Genomic DNA, 15818 nt, shown 5'->3' on the forward strand with positions numbered 1-15818 from the left:
TATTCAAAGCCAGCAGTGAGAGTTGATATCTTAAGTGCCGACATGGCTTATGGACATGAAAATTTAGCAATGGCATTAAATCAGATTTAATATGGTAAACTTTGAGTCTCCATTTTATAAAAGAGGCGCGATTTATTGTGGTAAGAGAGACATGCGTTCTTCTACTTATAGGTGAATAAAGGTTTTATGGTGAATTTAGTGGCTGTTTTGAAAATGTTGATATCAGTGGAATGATTTGCATACACAAGTACTTGAGGGGCATAAAACTGCACGGTTCATTCCCTTAATGTGTGCAAGTTTAACCAGCCTTGGCAAAATGTCGTTTAATAATTTCTTTCATATTTTGCCCCTGTTTGTCGTATAGGCTCGTTGTATATTAAACCTGATATCATAATGCACCAGTATGGGACGAAAGCAGTTTTATGACATTAAAAAAACGTCTCTTGTGTCGAATAAATTTCAATAATGAAAATCAAATTTCAAATTTCGAATAATGAAAATCTGACTGGGGAGTCACCTTTTAAGGAAGTCGGATTTTCAAGGCACACTGGCACACGGTGGTATTACACGACAAGCATTCAAGTGGGTCGACCATGTTTGATACGGGGAACTATTAGTCCGCTGTTCTGAATGTACACTTAGGGGCCATTCACAATAGATGATCCGAGTACTAACTGATCCAAGGCTAAGTATGGCCGACCTCTCTTCATAAGCGATGCCGCGCATTCCTTGATTGTCTCCCCAAATGCGTTGTCGCTGCAGGGGCATAGCAATTAAACCTCGGAGCCTAGATAAAATCGGTTTAATGGCGAGTGTAGAGGCGGGGAGACCACCACGGAGTTAGCTTCGTCGCTTCTGAAGTGAGGGCGGCCATATTTAGTTGGCGGATCAGTTAGCACTCGGATCACCTATTCTGAATGGCAATAAAATGTGGTTAAAGCCTGGGTCACAACCGGACGCACGAATTTCAGGATCGTACGTCCTCTGCGATTTTTGGGTGTTGAGGAGGCTGTGGAGGTTGTAGAGGTAGAGGAAAATCTGACTTACAAGTCGCAAGGGCCACATGAGGTGTCCTTTCAAACAGGGACGCTAATTTCAAGGAGCGATGGCCGTGGAAATTGTACTCATTTCTTGAGTTTGTCTTGCTTCCTGTGTACGTGGCACACACTCACCACTTACGAAGTGAATGCAACGCACGGCGAAAGTAGTGCCCTTTTGCGTCAGTTTTGCTTCACACTTGCCTCACACGTTTGTGTTGACGTACTGACGACGTACATCAGTTTTTGCTTCCTGTTCTCTTCTTCTTTCTCCTCCCTCCTCCCTTTTTTATACTGTGTAAGCTTCTTTCTCTTGCCTTTAGGAGGCATATTAGAAACTAAATTGAGCAGAAATTTGAAAATTTTGAAAATGGTTGTACACGTTACACAGTCGATGTTCATTGTAAAGACACGAGCGTGCTTCGTAAGCACGCCTTTTATACACTAGGCGTGGAGGTGATGCACGTGCGACGCATTCCCGGTGTGCTCTCGACTTCGTTCGTTAGTTGTGAGGGCGTGCGCCTTACTCAACACGAAAAAGGCACTTGCTCCTTCATTGCTTGGGACGCGCGTCTTGCACAACGCGCGTCTCTCTTGCTAAAGCCTCTCTTACAACCCGTCGTGCGTGCTTAGAGATCGTGCGTCCTCGGAGTTCTTGTCAGACGTAGCGTTGTCGCAGGATGAAAATTAAATCGCAGCGGACGAAGTAGTAAGTACTTTATGAGTAGGTGTGTTGTGCTCTAAACGTGGGGCCCGCAAGTGGTATGTACGCCTTTTTTGGAAGTAGGAAGAAGTAAGGAGCACGTACGATCTGTACTTGTGTCGCACATAGTGAGTGAGATAATCATACGTGTATTGCAAGTGAAGCGTACGTTTTCAGAAATCGTACTTGCGAAGTAAGAGAAACGTAAGAGAAACGTAATAAGCACGGAAGTGGAACGCACGGGTAATCAAAATAATATAAAAGGGAGCACCGAGACCCTTCATCATTCACTGTTTTGGCTTCCAAAATGGCACTTCCAAGAAGGATGCGCCATCGACTTCTACAGCTGCTAATGCTAGAGGAGGCCGAAGATCGTGACGCAATGCTTGCAGTGGTTGCTCGGGATCGCCTGCACTTTTATCGTGCTGGGCACGTGCGTCGTGTTAGTGTGACGCACTTTACAAGTATGTTAGTAGTACTCGCCACGCACTTTGGAAATGAGATAAACGCACGGAGGAAGTGCGCTCACCCCCCCTTTTCGTTAACACGTACATTGAAAGCAAGTTGAACGTACGAGTCTCTTGCGTGGTAAGTACGTCTTCGTGGTAAAATACCCCGGAATTTCTGCATGCTTTTCCTGCGTTACACGCACGCCTAGCGCACTTACTCAGTACTTTTGTCTTGCGTGCTACTACCGTGCTCCAGGCGTTCTAATTGTCGCAGACAGGTCGTAGCGAAAAACTGGCCGGCCAGTTTTCGGGCTGCGTGCTTTGCGTCGTGTTTGCGTCCACCAAAAACAGTACGTTCCACGTGCGTGTATCTTACCACTTGGCCAATTTTTTGCACGCAAACCACTCGTAGAAGCACGCACGACCGGTTGTAAGAGTAGCTTAACTCCGTGCTAGGAGAACAAGTTACGCTTGCGGCCTCGCTGTTCGCAGGCTATTCGTAGAATCTTTTGGACATGTCCAACATCCTCCGCACGTGCTTACGGGCTGTTTGCGAATTTCGTAAGAAGGACTCGCGTGGGACGTGAGATTCTGCGCAAAATTTGGACGCAAACAGCCCGTAAGAGCTGTTGTTGGCTTGTTATACATGCTGTAATACACTCTTCGTACTGTGTTTTTATTTACATCTGCTTTGAATTATGGGAAGATAAAACTGTGATTTTTCATTCTTACAATAAAGCAAGAGGTCAGTTCCAAATAAGCGTCCATGACAAACACGACATGTTTATGTCACAGGCAAATATTGAAATCAGTGTTTTCTTTCTCTTAGTGTCCATGTGAGTTTTTCACAGGTGATTGATGAAAATTTACTTGATTAATGAAGATCACAAGGTTTGCGTGAAAAACCTTATCAAAGTCAGTGTACCTGATAAAAACTTGTATGAAAACTACTGTGAAATTACCCACATCAGTTGTGTATGTTTGAACAATTGTATTTGGTATCATTTTAAACATAAAATAATCTAAAATAATGTTGCATACTCATGCTACTAAAACATGCCTCATCCTATATTTCCCCAAAATGTTTTATATCTTAAAAGAGCTATGTTATCAATGTTCCATGCCGTCATAGGTTAAGATATACACAAAGTGAAAGCAAACACTGAGTTCAATGTTTTTTCACTTGGATAAAATCCGTTTTTTTTTAAATAAAAAATGACCCCTGGAAAATGGACCGGTTTTCATAAGACTTATACAAATAAAACATTGCTAGCTTTCCCTGCTACACCTTTGATTTAACATTTCTTTACTATTTTAATTTCTTTACTATTTTAATCAGTCTTTGATATATCTCTATGAAATTGTATCGAATTTTAAAATTAAAATGCTTTCCCTATAAAATGTTATGGTCTTTAAAAATGATCTTTAAAAATTATCCTGAGAAGAATACAACTTTATTTCACTAACCACACCTGTAAGTTTCATATTATGTGCCTTAATCTATGACATCCCCTATTTAATTATGCATGCCATACAAACAAACTGGGTGCTCAGCTGCAAATTACTTGACCAATTAACATAGTCATTATGCTCTTGCCAATGCAAAGACCCAATTGGGACGTGGCCTGGGTCACTTAGGAAGTGCACTAGATTGGGATCTGGTCTGTAACATATATATGTAAATCAGATCTTCGCACTCAAAACAGAGTTATATAAGGTATATGTAAATAAAGTCCTAATCTGCATTCATTTGGCCCCAGTGTTATTCTACGGAAGGCTGCCCAAGGGGGTTGTCAAAATAGGCAATATAGGTTCAAGGCATATATATATATATATATATATATATATATATATATATATATATATATATATATATATATATATATTAGTCAGATGATTTAGTGTAACAATTGTACAGACAAAAGCATGAAACTTTCCACGATGAAAGACCATTGGGTGTTAATTAATTTTAGATGGAGGGCAACTCCGAAATTTATGAGTAGCCGGAAGAGCGGCATAGTTAAAATATGCTCACTCAGCGTTTTTATGTACACCCAAATTTCACCAGAACAGATCACTGCCAGAGTTAACTTTGATGTAACAGATAAAACAAAAACATGTACAGTCACTGTGTACATGTGTGAGGGTGACAATGACGTCGTGATGTAGCCACTAAGTGATACTGCACAACACAAAATGACGAATATTCACTCGCTCCGATAGTCCCAGTAGTCGAACCCTGCAGTGTTCTTTGATGTACATTTTCATTACAGAAATGCACCCCTAAAGGCCGAAAAAGTAAAATTAGCTTAGTTATAAATTGCTTCATGTACTTCCGAGACACACAGCATTTTCCAAAATGGCCGTCAATTTCTGAATGACAATAGAAAAAAACAACCAGAAGTCAACGCACATTCTTTAACGCATTGTGGCTTTTGTGAATGTAAGAAGAACACAGTGTTGACGACAATGTAAGAATGCTGGACCAGGGCCCCTTCACATACAATGAGGACCATGTGATAGACAAAATAATGCCCCTGGCCAGTATTGCCAGGTACTAGTAACGTACATGATGCCGGGATGTGATAAGAATTTCGTATTTTTAAAATAATTTATTAATTAGCATTTACTTCCAGTCAACTAGTTTTACGCTAAATGTTTTACTTTGTAATAGTCTGTCTATAGGCAGGTGAGTGTATTTACTCTTATGTAACCAGAATGTGTCGTCACTTTAAAAACACTTTTAATTCTTAAGAATGCGTCAAAGCAATTAGGAGTCAATTAACAGAGTCTATATACTACTTAAGGAACATTACCTATATGTTATTTCCTATGTACAACCAGCGCAAGTGACTGTAAGGTGAGATACATGTTTTTTCTAGTCTACTTATTGCTCTTTTTTTTAAATAGTCCTTATAAAATAAATCAATAAAAATCTCAGCATGAAGCGGTAGTGGGTGCAAACATTCACATTTATAGGGGCAGGATACTTCTGAGAATCACTACATGTCACCTAATTTCAACAGCGTCGATCCTTTTTCAACTGCTCTTCATCTTATTCGTGTATTCAACCCCTGTATCTAGAAGCCAAGTTAGTGCCGCCCTTTACATTTTGTCCCATATTATGAGCCTTTGTTCCATATTACAGTGTCTTAATCTCGATCTTCTTTTAACAATGAGTGAAGTTAAACTGTTGAAAGGTTCAAATATAAAAAAAAATTATTTAGATCCCTTTATCATTTATGAAACTCGTATTGATTTGATGCACAAATCCTGCATACATTGAGTGGGAAAGACTTCGCATATTTCACGGGGAGTTTTAATGAAGCAGGAATGTTTAGAAACAGTTTTATATAACTTTAAGTACGGCAAAAACTAGGCATGACCATTTCATGGATCTTTTGTTTTATTATAATCATTAAAAGTTATGAAATAAAAATGAGTGTTTAAACAAAAATAGGAAAAAGCAAACCAACGCATTTCATTCTGCTCTACACATTATCTGTATATGGGGAAATAAGCTTAAGAAATTCACAGAATGGTGGTTAGTAACTTTGATGTGGTAAGAAAAACCTCTGCTTGACAGGAAAGTTTTTAGATTGGATCATAGTCGCCGAGAGGCGTACGGTTACGATATTATACCAGGGGTGTATCGTTGTTAACACAATTTTTATACTCGTTACATAAACAGTAGTCACACATATTAAAGGATAACTGACTGACATAGACTTAAAGTGTCTTCCTGTTTAGGAGCAGCATGGTCTGGGTACTCGCAATGGCGATATGTGTCGTGACCGGTGTCCAGGTTCAGGGGCAACACAATCCCCACAGACCAACGAGTGTGCAGGAACTTGGTTTTGGTGAGTATTAATTCCATCGGAAAAAAAATATGGCATTGTAAAACTTATATCAGAGTTTATCAAAACGTAACATCTGTACTGTTCAACTTGGGTATTTCAATATTAAAATGTATAATACATCTATTGTTCCTACATTCGCTATGATAACTTTGATAAGCTGCAAGCAATCATTATCAGACCCCCTTCGATTTCCGAAATAAAAAAAAAAAAATCACACCAATGGTCCCTTCTTGAAATTAGAATTTTGTCTAGCTGAATCAAAGTTCTAACCCGTACCAAATGTCACCGTTCGCCTTCTAAAATAGCAACATTTTTGGGGACCCTTCAGCGGGCCCCGAATCCCACGCCCGGGGGGGTGGGGGTGTCGGCTTCGCATCCGCAGCCTGTCATTTCTAAAAATCGGACCCCCACTTCAAATAATCCTGGATTCGCCCCTGTAGAGCCTGACTGAAATTGAAAGTTTGTTTTATCTCATAACTATACAACCTCACTGGCTCCCAGACGTGTGCATTGAGTCACTTCTGTTACTAGATTATTTTTATTAAAGGCTGTCTCCTGGATATGTGTATAGCCGTTGATTCCTCTCACAGTCTTGACAGCCAAGGTTTCCAGCAGGAACTCGACTTCCTGGAAAAGCTGGTCGACTTTATAGACGGCATGGCGGGCAAAGTGAAGGCACATTATGCTGCGGTGGTGTTCTCTACCAATGTCTCTGTACACTTTGACTTCTCTGAGACAAGGACGAAAGAGGAGATCAAGGGAAAGTGAGTTCTGGTTGAATGACGATGTAAAAATGTAAAAGTATATGTGAAATCATTGAAAAATAATAATGCCGTAAGAGTTACTTATTGATTGATATTCTAAAATTGCATATCTTTATTACATGTGTGTATTATAAGACCTTCTACTTTTTCTTTTAAAGATATTTAGCAATTTTTTTAACTACCACTATTCTGACCTCTCCCAGATTGCAGCAGATTCCTTACATCCGGGGCCGCACTAACATACCGGACGCCATGGAGCAATGCCGGATGCTGCTCCAACGGTCGCCCAGTAAACGTTACGCTGACATTGGAGCTTATATTGTAACACTGGTCCTCACTGACGGCGTGGCCAACGAAGGTACCACATCTTCCAGAGTCATTTATTATTTCTTTATTTTAAATGTTTATTTCTTTATCATTTATATATATTTATCTAGATAATTAAGTAAGGCTTCGTTCACATGCAATGTCTATTTTCTAAATTCTATTTTCTATTCGCGCTATCTTATGATCACGGTCTGTGCACTGAATATCCTGAATATCCCTTATAGTAACTTATAGTAACTGGCTCGCGCTGCCAGTAATTACGCGGCGGGATATTCAGTGCACAGACCGTGATCATAAGACATGCCGCAAATAGAAAATAGAATTTAGAAAATAGCCATTGCATGTGAACGAAGCCTAAGTGGTATTCGGTGCAGCCAGGTTTATTTCATTTTAGCGTAATATCTAAACCAGCATTGCATGTTAGATGAACTCCCTTAAAACGGGTATGTTTTTTTTTCTGGTAATATATGTAAGTGTAATGATAAAAAACATTAAAACAAGTATAATTGAAAAAAAGAAAGAAACGGATAGAACACTTTAAAAGGTGATAACCCAGCCTTCTTTTTTATCAACCAGGTATCTTAACCCTCCGCCAGGCGGCAGGTAATTTAAGACGAGACCAAGTGAAAACCATTGCAGTCGGGGCGGGGCCAGGGGTGAACGTGACCGAACTAGGGGTCATTGCTCAAGGTCGCCTTGATCACGTGTTCCAGGCTGACGTCCCGCGGCTGCATGAGCTGGTGGAGGCCATTGGGGCCACAGTCTGTGCAGGTGCGTTCATTTGAATGGGGTTGGGGGGGGGGGGGGTATTTCCTGAGTCTTTTCTGTTTTTCCTGAGTATGGCACTTAACGCTTTCTTTACTTTTTTTTTGCATATATATGAATTTCATCTTCAAGCACGATATGTTTCAAAACAATGGTCCTATTTTCTAAAATAAACTTCACGTGAAGAATACTAGATACCGTATTTTTTAATGTAATTTAAGAAATTTCTCTCGTTCATTATTCATGAACCGGCGTTATTCTTTCGGCGTTAAATTCATGAGAGATATTGTTATTAAAAAAAAGGCCTATTCATCAAATTTGCAAACACTAAATTTTTTACATAAACTATTTTCTCTCTTAGCAAATTAGATGTAAAAAAGCGAACAACATTTCTTAGGAATTAGTTGAATACAATGAAACCATTGTTTTGTTTCCAGGGAAGAAAGACACGTGCCAGTGGAGTAAGTGGGGAGAGTGTGATGCGCCGTGTGGCGGAGGGATACGTATTCGTACGCGAGGAGAAGAAAGTCCCTGCTGTGATGAGTGTTTAAGGAAGCTGGACGTCCAGTCGTGTAATCGCCATACATGTCCATAAGGAAGAACTATCTACCGGACTTATAAAGATGTTTTAAGAATATTCTTCAGTGTTTAAATCCAAACTCATGGTTACTTGGAGTGTCCACCATTTTAATTTGACTTCAATGGAAAATTCGTAAAAATCCATTAGTCTGGTAGTTATAAATGTACATGGATTGTTGAATTTATCATTCCACAGACAGTTTTATCTAAATATTTTCTTAAATTAGACGGTAAGAAAATATTTAGATAAAAAGTCTGTGGGACGATTAATTCAACAATCCATCCGATGGAAAGTGCCTGCTCTTGTTGTCACTTATTATGTGACAAGTTGTTTCGTCAGTGGCCGATAACGTACTTAAAATTAGATTAATTTGACACCATTAATACATTTGTTGTATTTCAGATGGATGTAATGAACTGGAATTAATTCAGTACTGATTGAAAGAAATAAAAACGAATATGTCTAAACGCCAGCAAATATTGACACTGCTTACGACAAGAAAGATAACGATGGCGGCATCGGGTGCATTTCGGCGTTTCACACATGTTAATAAAATCACTGGAAAAAGTCCTGACACTGTTTTTGTCCTTGTGTCGCCATATTAGTATTCACTGCGTTTTGCCCCACCTCTGCGTCTAGACCGCAGCCTGCCGTGACAATTGATATCTAAAGCGCCGACATGGCTCAAGGACATGAAGATAGTGTATTGGCATTAAAACTGATTTAATAAGATATAGTTTTGAGTCTTCGTTTAATAGACGTTATTCATCATCGTTTTATAAAAGAGACGCGGATTGTTGTGGCTAGAGAGACATGCGTTCTTCCACATAGGTGAACAGAGGTTTTGTGGTGAATTTAGTCGCCGTTTTGAAAATGTTGAAATAATTTGCATACACAAGTACTTCAAGGGGCATAAAACTGCACGGTTCATTCCCTTAATGTGTGCAAGTTTAACCAGCCTTGGCAAAATGTCATTTAATCATTTCTTTAATATTTTGCACCTGTTTTCTGTTTGCTCGCTGTATATTAAACCTGATATTATAATCCACCCGTCTGGGACGAACGCAGTTTTAAGACACATTTAAAAAGCGTCTGTTGTGTTGAATAAATTCCCAACTTTTAATGGGTAAATTTTGCAAAACTTTGCTTCTGTTGGTTTTGAGTTACAAGGCTGTTCCAAGGAGGATCTCAAAGTACTAAGGTTTGACCAGCCGTTCCTTTTGATGTGTCCTTTAATTGTGCCTCGTTGTCCAAGATGTTGTGCATTGTTTCGTTGTCCCGTGCTTGCGTTGTCACGCGGATATTCTGAGAACTGTCGTGCACTAAACGCTCGCAGTTGACAATCCAGATACTGGGGATGATAGTGACCGTGTTCTGAGAACTAGAGCGTAATTTAAAAAGAGATGATTCCGCGTCAAAACAGGATTGGAATCCAGTTTCAAGACATTGGCCACAGAATTACTTTTGAAGCTAAGTAAATGGTAAACTTACACAGGACTTTAGTGGAAAATACAGCACAATAAGAACTGACTCCACGACATTTACCATTTTGTCTTCTGTTCGTTATATGGACCGTTTTTATATGTTAAAATTACAGGAGACGACAGTGGCGACACCTCGCGGCAGGGAACTCTCACAGTTAGTGTGCAACTTTAAGTAATGGTGGAAATGAACTGAATACTTTACCGTGGTCAAAATATTTAACCAGTTTCTCCTCTACATTGTGGATATATACAATTTTCCAATTGAAACTGGTGCTTCAGAAGTTCTAAATTCAAATGGAGTCCCAATAGTTATATTGGACGCTATATATATCCTTTAGGTCCTACATACCGGTATCGTCTGGTGTTTAATATAACGCCGATTCCATTGAAAAAGTTAACATTTTGGTCACGTCAGAGAGGCGCACATTTTGTGTAATATTTGCGTAAGTGTTTTAAAATCAATTTGAAACCATTGTTGATTTCTGTCATATTGGAGTGCACCATTATATAAAACAGAAAATATTGGGGCATGTCAAATCTATGCAAATATTACTCAAAATGTGTGCGTCACTGTCATGACTCAAAGGTTCACTTTCCTGTCAAAAGGCCCCGTGTGTACTTTAATATGTGCAAGGACACAAAGGTCGAGGTCACTCAACTGTATATTTACTCGCTAATATTAGTGTATCTTATTTACGCGAGAATAACGTTCTGCGTCTGAGAAAGATCCGCTGTCATGTAGTGCTAAGGGTTCAGGTACCGGATAAGTAGATGTAGATTTTCCGTATATGTCGCTGATTTACACCTAGTTTAACACGAGCTAGTGTCAGAGTGAGTCTCTTGGGGTCAAGTTAAACAGCTGTACATATGTGGAGATGACACGCTGGTAGTAGGGGGTGGGGGTGGGGGTGGGGTTGACGTGCTGTGCTGGAGAAGGGTAAGCGTGGGGTGCTTGGAGGGGGTCGGAAGGGGGTGATGATCTGTAGGGAACTGTTCAGTTAAAATTGGGATTGGTTAACTGTTTTTCCTTTTTTATTTTTGAAAAATTATTTTGCACACAAAAGGTGTGATATGTTTTTTTCCTTCAGGAGAATGGCGTGGTGGGTTTCATGGATCGCTTTCACTTTCGTTTTCCTCCCACATGTGTGCGGTCTACCTGCGGGGACCACTGGCGTTATGTCCACAGGTGAGATATTGAAGTTATTCTGAACAACTAGTAGCTCACAGAACATGAGCAACCAAGTGTCAAAACGTCCGAAGGGTGAAGGAATTTCTACTTCATTTTTGCACTGGCGTGTATGTGTGTGTGCATGCGTGTGTGTATGAGAGAGAGAGAGAGAGAGAGAGAGAGAGAGAGAGAGAGAGAAAGAGAGGTTGCGATTTTTCCGAAAGTTTAAAAGTTATAAAAATTGGCTTTAATCCCAGCCTTTTTTTACGAAAAAACTCACTGGCTGAATTTTATGTAATTTATTTAAACTCATTTTTAAGAAATGTTGATAAACGTAATTTTGAGAGTACCGGTATTAAATTACTACTATAACCTCTTCGTCCCCAGGGCGTTACATATTCTATAACCATTATGAACTCTTCGTCCCCAGGTTGTTACATAGACCTGTGTATGGCCGTGGATTCCTCAGAGAGTCTGACGGAGTCAGGCTACAAAGATGAGATCCATTTCCTGAACAACGTGGTCGGATACATCCGTCAGATGCCGGAGAAGGTGATCTCTAACTACGCCATTGTGGTCTTCTCCACAGACGTGAGCGTCCATCTGGACTTCAGTCCCACCCAGACTGATGGGGAGGTGTGGTATAAGTAAGTTTTTCTACCCGAGGTTGCTACAATATAAAACGGAAGTAATCAACGTCCATACCGATCAGTGGCGGATTTAGGGGGGAGGTGGGGGTCAGTCCCCCCTTCGATTTCTGAAAAAAATCACACCAATTGTCCCCTCTAGAAATTAGACTTTTGACTAGCTGAATCATACTTCGAAACCGTACCAAATGGTACCGTTCGTCCTCTAACATACCAAACATTTTCGGGGCCCTTTAGCAGGCCCCAGGCCCCACGCCAAGGAGGAAGGGGGGGAGGGTACGTCGGCTTCGCATCTGCGGAGCACTCCTTCAAATGACCCTGGATCCACCCTACCGATATAGTTTGTGTGAGAAAATACAGTGACTAAACCTACATATGACTCAGGACCCCATTGACCCCCCCTCCCCCCCCCCCCCCCCACTGTTAGGCATATATTGCGAGAGGCTGGCAGTGTATTATATGGCATGCATACATACATGACGAGAAAAAATATTAGTATTCCACTAAAAAAAAAGAACCATAAAACGCTCCAAATGGACTGTATATGGCCACAGTTGCGTAACTTATCTAGGATTTCACGCTGTCATATGACATAATGTGATGCCAGACACACACCACTTGCTGTCCGTGAAGTAAACGTGATGTACTATATAAAAGCTCATACAAGATAAGTGGGGGAGCCACCTAGTCAGTACTAGTATATCTTGTATCTTATTTTTATCACAGAACAGTGTATATAATAAATATGTGCTTATTATATAGAAAAATTATGCTTTATATATTTGAAATATTTCCAGGAAATTGTGAACGTATTTTTAAATCGTGCTTCGTGTACATTTCAAACAGATTAAAAGTTCTCTTTTGGCACTTTTTTTAGAATTTCATGCTATAGCAAAGCAATGCTGTAAAACAAAACTTTATTCATGTTTGTTCTTCAGTTAAAGATTCATCCAAGGTTATTTTTACTACAGAATTGGCACAATCCCGTACTTGAGAGGTAGAACCAACATCCCGGACGCCATGGAGCAGTGCCGGCGTCTACTGCGCCAATCTCCCGGCAGCAGGCTCTACAAGGGGGACAAGGCGTTCGCTATAACCATGGTGTTAACTGACGGAATGGCGAACGCAGGTAATGAATGCTCGGGGACGTTCCAGGTGTTTTGGGCGTCAAGCTCTAACAGTATATAATAATAATAATAATAATGATAAGTTTATTTTATATCACAGCATCCAAAAGGTTAATTTGGAACAAATATGTAAATTCAAATAACAATTTAAAGAAAAAAATAAGATTAAAATAAAGACAGGCACCTAAAAGCTAGTTAAGGAAAATGGAACAAAGTGTTGCGGTACTCTTCAGTTTTAATATTTGGCCATTGAAATAGATTGAGCGTTATGCGTTGACATTCTTAGGGATTTGGAAGTAACAAGATCGTCTTATCTTGTTGTTTTTTGTATCTATAAGAAACTATACTAATATGATTTAGATGTCACCTAAACTGGATCGTTCATAAAACATCTGTTTTTTATCAAGGCAATTTGACACTCAAAGAAGCAGCCGACAACCTGAAAGCGGAGGGAGTGGTCACGCTGGCGGTGGGGGCGGGGCCTGGTGTCAATTACACGGAATTGCTGGTCATTGCACAGGGGCGGAGCAGCAACATATTCCACGCCCAGCTGGTGGAGAGATTGACAGATCTGGTGGAGGATATTGGGCTCCGCTTTTGTAACGGTAGGTTACTGGGTATTGACGTGGCGGCGGGGGGTGGGGGTGGATCTAGGCAGTAGGTCTTGGGAGTAGGGTGCTGGGCAGTGGCGGGGGTATGATATTGGGCAGTGACGGAGGGGCTACTAGGCAGTGACAGGGCAATAGGTGGTGGGGGTAGGTAGTGGGCAAAGTGCGGGAAGAAATGTGAGGGCAGTGGGAAGTAGAGCGGAAGGAGGGATAGCGTGCTGGGCAATAAGGCGGGGGTAGGGGGTACTGATAAATAGGTTCTTCATTGTCTTATTTGTAATTATGATATAAAATCGTCTCTGAATTTCCTCAAAGGTCGAAAAATGCGTTTATCTTTCTAAAAGGTATTTACCTTTTACCATTTTTGTACAGACACTGTGTAACTGTATATTATAGCGAGCATCTTCGGCTGACGTCGACGTCGCCGTGCACATTTCATTGTAAACGTGTATGGAAAACAGTGTGAGTTATTATTTAACATTTATGATTTTCGTCACGTGTTGTAATTGCCTTTAACTGGTTATTTCTCCTTTCTGTTTTGACAGAATCTCTGATAATGCGGACCGATCCAAAAACCACTACGACTACCTCGACAACCACTACACCAACAACGACTACGACACCGACAACTACTACACCGACAACTACGACTACACCAACAACTACGACTACACCAACAACTTCCACACCGACAACTACAACTACACCAACAACTACTACACCGACAACTACAACTACACCAACAACTACGACTACACCAACAACTACTACACCGACAACTACGACTACACCAACAACTACTACACCGACAACTACAACTACACCGACAACTACGACTACACCAACAACTACTACACCGACAACTACGACTACACCGACAACTACGACTACACCAACAACAACCACGTTGACAACAACGACTACACCAACAACTACGACTACACCAACAACTACTACACAGACAACTACGACTACACCAACAACTACCACACCGACAACTACGACTACACCAACAACTACCACACCAACAACTACGACTACACCGACAACTACAACACTGACAACAACAACATCAACAACAACAACTACAACTACACCAACAAGTACTACAACACCAACTACAACTACCACACCAACCACAAGTACACCACCATGGCAAGACTCCACACTTCCAGGTAATAAGGTCATAATTTTTTCTCATTTTCTTCTATTGTTTGAATCAAATTAAATTAAATGTAAATTAATTTTAAGCAAGTGATCCACAGTTTGAGTTCAACCAGAATTTCAATTCCAGATTTTACCGTTTTCCCAATACTAGGAAAACAGTTAATCATATAAAGATTGCCGAACGGTAATTGGCCGTTTGAAAAACGTCACTTGAAAGATTCAGTAACAATCTCTGTAAAGGTAAAAAAGAAAAAACACTTATATATAAATGCAACTAAATTGTGATTAAGGAGTGGTATCATATACAGAAAATGATGTTTAACCTGACCCCCTTCTCTAGGACTCAAACATTAATTGAATATTGAATTGAATAAGTTTTCAATTTAAACGTTTTTACTTTAAAGGTTTTCACTTTAAGTAATATACTGCTAAAGTATCTGACATAGAGCGGCGTATTGTTTCAGCGTGTCAGTGGGGTTCCTGGTCGGCGTGTGACGTCAGATGTGGGGGCGGGGTCAAAGTCCGGATGCGGGACAACTGCTGCAGCACCTGTGAGCCCAACATTGCCGTGCAGTCGTGTAGTCACGAGCCTTGTCCAGGTAGGTGAGGGGGTGTCCTGGTAGGTGAGAGGGGTGTCCATGGAAGTGGGCGGGTGTCCAGGTAGGTGAGGGTTCATTAATATAAGTTGCCTTTGCTCTAATTCTAATACAGAAGTCGATGCTTTGAACATGAACATGAATTCAATAAGATGTTGACATAAATCATAAAAAGATGTTTTCATAAAAATAAAATTTTCCATTGTTAACACTGGTGTTGTCTTCTCCCCAGTGGACGGCGGCTGGACGTCGTGGTCAGTGTACGGACCGTGCACTAAGACGTGTGGAGAGGGAGTACAGGTGCGCAGCAGGATCTGCGGGGATCCTCCCATACAGGGCAAGGGACGACCCTGCCCAGGACCCGCCGCGGAATTCAGGGAATGCATCGAAAAACAGTGTCCTGGTATCTTTGCTTGCATTCAATACATTTATGTCCTCATACTGTAGTATGGAAGAAAAAACATTTAATAATTGGCCTCACTTCAGCTATAGTATGATAAAGACCATCAGTCATAAATCAGGGTCTTATTGGAAAA

At 40.6% G+C, this 15818-nt stretch overlaps 2 protein-coding genes across 2 annotated transcripts; both read left to right on the forward strand.

Annotated features, from left to right (window-relative positions):
- The first annotated feature begins 4971 nt into the window (after nucleotides 1-4971).
- LOC106160111 (matrilin-1) lies at nucleotides 4972-9217 on the forward strand. The gene is made up of 6 exons (XM_013536631.3): nucleotides 4972-5049; nucleotides 5940-6049; nucleotides 6597-6813; nucleotides 7017-7171; nucleotides 7717-7911; nucleotides 8343-9217. Exons 2-6 carry the CDS (start codon nucleotides 5947-5949, stop codon nucleotides 8498-8500), a joined length of 828 nt encoding a protein of 275 aa, XP_013392085.2. The 5' UTR covers nucleotides 4972-5049; nucleotides 5940-5946; the 3' UTR covers nucleotides 8501-9217.
- A 2331-nt stretch (nucleotides 9218-11548) lies between these two features.
- LOC106169231 (uncharacterized) lies at nucleotides 11549-15729 on the forward strand. The gene is made up of 6 exons (XM_086994064.1): nucleotides 11549-11784; nucleotides 12756-12913; nucleotides 13319-13516; nucleotides 14065-14694; nucleotides 15151-15285; nucleotides 15515-15729. The coding sequence occupies exons 1-6, from the start codon at nucleotides 11549-11551 to the stop codon at nucleotides 15727-15729; spliced, it is 1572 nt and encodes a 523-aa protein (XP_086850190.1).
- The last annotated feature ends 89 nt before the right edge of the window (nucleotides 15730-15818 follow it).

This window comes from Lingula anatina, chromosome 8, assembly GCF_051362555.1.
Source record: "Lingula anatina isolate TDL-2025a chromosome 8, LinAna3.0, whole genome shotgun sequence".
Taxonomy (NCBI): Eukaryota; Metazoa; Brachiopoda; class Lingulata; order Lingulida; family Lingulidae; genus Lingula; species Lingula anatina.